General features: G+C 47.7%; 1 protein-coding gene across 2 annotated transcripts in view; it reads right to left on the bottom strand.

Moving 5' to 3' along the window:
- The window catches only part of LOC100949021 (glutathione S-transferase A3-like), an 11,491-nt gene continuing 7,947 nt past the window's right edge, over nt 1-3,544 (bottom strand). The window contains exons 6-8 of one of the 2 annotated variants that reach the window (XM_023513148.1): nt 3,407-3,544; nt 2,039-2,170; nt 1-250 (exon numbers count right to left, since the gene is read on the bottom strand). In XM_023513148.1, coding sequence (XP_023368916.1) covers nt 128-250; nt 2,039-2,170; nt 3,407-3,544 — 393 coding nt within the window. In that variant the 3' untranslated portion in view covers nt 1-127. The remainder of the gene's footprint in view (nt 251-2,038; nt 2,171-3,406) is intronic. The other variant, XM_012805085.2, reaches the window with a different exon arrangement.

The following is a 3,544-nucleotide window of genomic DNA, read 5'->3' as shown; positions in this document are numbered from 1 at the left end:
TAAGTTTGCTCATGATTTTTTTTTATTTGATTAGCATATAATTTGCAAAGTTTATCAGCTTTACAACAGCCTCCATCAGCATGGGGCTAGCACCACATTGTTACAAAGAATGTCTGGGCCTGCTTTTCTAAAATTTGAAAATTTTCCTTGCTTCTTCTACATCTTTTGCAGTTACAGGCGGCTTCCGCTGGCTGCCAGGCTGCAGAAACTTCTTCACTGTGGGCACGTTGCTGATTCTGGTTTTCAGAGCCTGCAATGCAAAAATCACAGCCTCATCAGGGCCCAGCCCAAAGACCAAGCCAATTTATTAAACAGCCCGGGAAATCTGAGCCCCAGGACTACACACATAGCCCATGTCCCCTCCTTCAGCACTGGGTGCAGGCTGGGAACAGACACCAGTGAGACGTGGAGATAAGAGGAAGGACATATAATATGCTCAGTAGCATTTGCCCTGAGTGTGGTTTTAACTCCGTATTTCATCCACAGCCCTCCCTGCCTTCTTACACATTAATCCTGGAGCTTCATGGCTCTTGTGCAAGACAAGAAAAAATAAAGTCTACGAAGATATGGGAAAAAGGAGTTGGGAATGTGAGGGGCCAGGGGTAGAGTCAGAGGAAGGCTCTGTAAACAGGAGAGAATGCCAGTCCAGGGATTGGAAAGGCTATATTTAGCAGAGGAAGGAGAGAAAAGCGGAGTGGAGTCTGACCACTCTGAGGAGTCAGTCCACTTTCACACAGTTTAAAGAGGCTTTTATTATCCCTTATCAGTAGGTTTGAATGGGGGAGGAGGGTTCCCAGAGGGAGTCATTCCTTCTGCAGAGGAATTAATTTTTGTACTCAGAGAAAATTTAGGATTAACTCCCCTAATGGGCTGGCAGCCAGGGCCAGAGTAAAAGTTAGTGTTGTGCTGTTTCTCAGGAACACTGGCCTTGAAGCATTCCAGGGATTGGGGAGGAGGGTTGCTGCGATCAGTTTGGTTTCCCAAAGTGGCTGAACTCTTATCGGGGTCCTGAGGATTTCCTTCCCAAAGAATGAAGGTAGAAAATATTAAAGGCAAACCTTGGGGCCAGTCAAACCGATTTTCCCACTGAGAAGTAGAGATGGGGTAGTTGAGAGTGTGGGGGAGGCCTGGGTAGAGAGGAACACGAGGTCTGATTCCAGGGTCTGGAGGCCAGGGAAGGAAGCCAGATGGAAAGAGACCTGCCCAGACAGATGTGGTGGGGGAAGAAAATCCCCAAGAAATTGGGCACAGAGACTGCAATGGACTAGAGGGTGTGGAGAGACACTGGGGCCTGGGGCCTTTCTATTTTAAAAGGTAAAATAGCCTTCTGGGTGTAACAGTGGAAGAGCTCTCTGGCAGCTGTAACACACCCTACATAAAGGCTTTTGCTTAGCTTTGCGTGTAAGCCAGAATAGCATAGGATGAATTTAGTTTTGAGTTCATTTCGAGAAGAAAGATAATAACTACTGGGGAGATAAGGAACACACATAAGTACCAATGTGTTAAAGATTTATAGGATCATCATGACCTGACTGTTGCCCTTCAAAGTTAACAAAGAAATTTTACAACCTCCTCTGACCCTCACTGGCACCCAGATGTCTGTGTTCCTTGATTACCTACGCAGCTCACCCCTTCTCCCCTTTCCCTGAACGTAGAATGTGGTACAGTCAGTACTGACCGAAGATGGTCTTGAGGGTCACTAGTCCACCATCTTCTCATTTTGCTGACTCTTCAAATAAAAGTCACTTTCCTTGTCCCAGCCCTTGTCTCTAGAATTATTGGCTGTCCTGTGGGAAGTGGTAAGAGCCTGAAGTTGATTATGTTGGGGTAACATCTGCCTCAAATTGCCTTCCCATACCAAGATTCTTGTCATGCCTCAGAACCAGGGCCTGGAAGCTCGATTTGGAGACATTGGGCAGTGCAGGCCTAGAGGAGGCTGGGGTCTGAATGTCACCTGTCCATAGCACAAATACTAGACTCCATCGTGGGACATGTGGGGCTGCCTCTCTGAGAGCTATGAAGAAGTAAAATCGATCACCTTCAGCAGAGGGAAGTTGGCAGTAAGGCTGGGGTCCAGCTCTTCCACGCTGTAGATAAGTTCAACCAGTTGAATGTCAGCTCGGCTCAGCTTGTTGCCAACCATGTAGTCTTGTCCGTGGCTCTTTAACACCTGGGGAATTTGAGGAATTGGATTAGGGACACATATCCCATCAGACTGGACACCTGCTTCCTCCGAGCCTCTCCATTCTCACTGTCCCACCCCTGCTTCCTCACTGGGCAGGTTGGAGATCCACACCTTTCTCCATGGTCCCTGATTCATGGGTGACAGTGAGGACTCTGCTCCCTGCTCCACTCCTCGGGTGAAGCCCAGGCTCCCCCTTCCTCTGCTCATTCCTACATCCCTGCAGTGTTCCCACCCCAACCCTTCCTTGCATCTTCCATGTGTTCCAGGGTCTCAGCACCTGCCATGTCTCTGTCCACCCCCTGGCCTACGGCGTGCAGCCCTGACGTGGCAGGACATGGCTGTGCACTCTGCTCTCTCTCTGCAGCCTCCCTGGGGTAGCAAAGCCCTTTCGTGACAGCCCTTTCTTGACTTCATCACCTCCCTTGCAACCTTGACTCTGGATTCTAACTGCCTTGGGTTTTACAGTTTAATAATTTACTAGGATGTCCCCCAGGAGTCCACTTCCCTGGGTCTTCTCCCCTCATGTCCTGCTCTGTGTTCTGAGATCTGAAAACCTACAACATTCTCCTGGTGGGCAGGTGGTGTCTTATCTCCCAACAGGGGGCCAGAATGTTTTCTCGTGCTTTCCCCATGTTCCTCTCGGGTCAAAGCCCAGTGAGTTCTGTAGGCTGCAGATCAATCTCTAGTGTGGCTCTGAGACTTGCATAACCCATATTTTAATTATGAACTTCAAATTCTGTTGAATAGACAATTCTAGATTTGGGTCTAATAATTGAGATTTGCTGATAAATTATTACTTGGGTATTAGTGGTACAATTCTTCTTCACAGTCTCATTTCATAACTGTCTTGTGAATCAGACTGCGGGCTTGGGGGTCAGGAAGTCTCACCAAACATGAAGGTCCCAGCCTCATGATTGCCCAGGCACTATTTTTCTATTGCCTTCTAAACTCTGTGCCTTAAAATGCTAAAAAAAAGTAAGCTTCACTTACTTTTTCTTTATTCATTTCAGGTTAACGTGAGGGTACAACAACCAAATCACAATATTCGTTAGGTAGAGGTCCCTCTTGTAGGTATGTCCTGCATCCAAAGGTGTGCCATACACCCCTATATGGGGCCCATTCATTGGGAGCTCCCCCAAATCCTTCCCTCCTCTCCCCCCTCTTCTGTTCCCCCTCCCCCCAATTTGAATTGAAATGAGTTTTTCTCCTGTGTTCACTCACTTTTTCAAAGGCGGGGAAATAGCGATTTGTTGTTTTCTCCTTGATCAAGGCAAGCTGGGCACCTTGTTCCTCAGGGGGATGGATGGGAAGACGCATGATCATTTCATTCAAATCCACCATGCCTTCTACATACATGTC

Source organism: Otolemur garnettii, unplaced genomic scaffold (assembly GCF_000181295.1).
Source record: "Otolemur garnettii isolate 467f Iridium unplaced genomic scaffold, OtoGar3 scaffold00035, whole genome shotgun sequence".
Taxonomy (NCBI): domain Eukaryota; kingdom Metazoa; phylum Chordata; class Mammalia; order Primates; family Galagidae; genus Otolemur; species Otolemur garnettii.
Note: the sequence above shows the minus strand (reverse complement) of the source record. Positions and strands in the feature narration are given on the sequence as shown.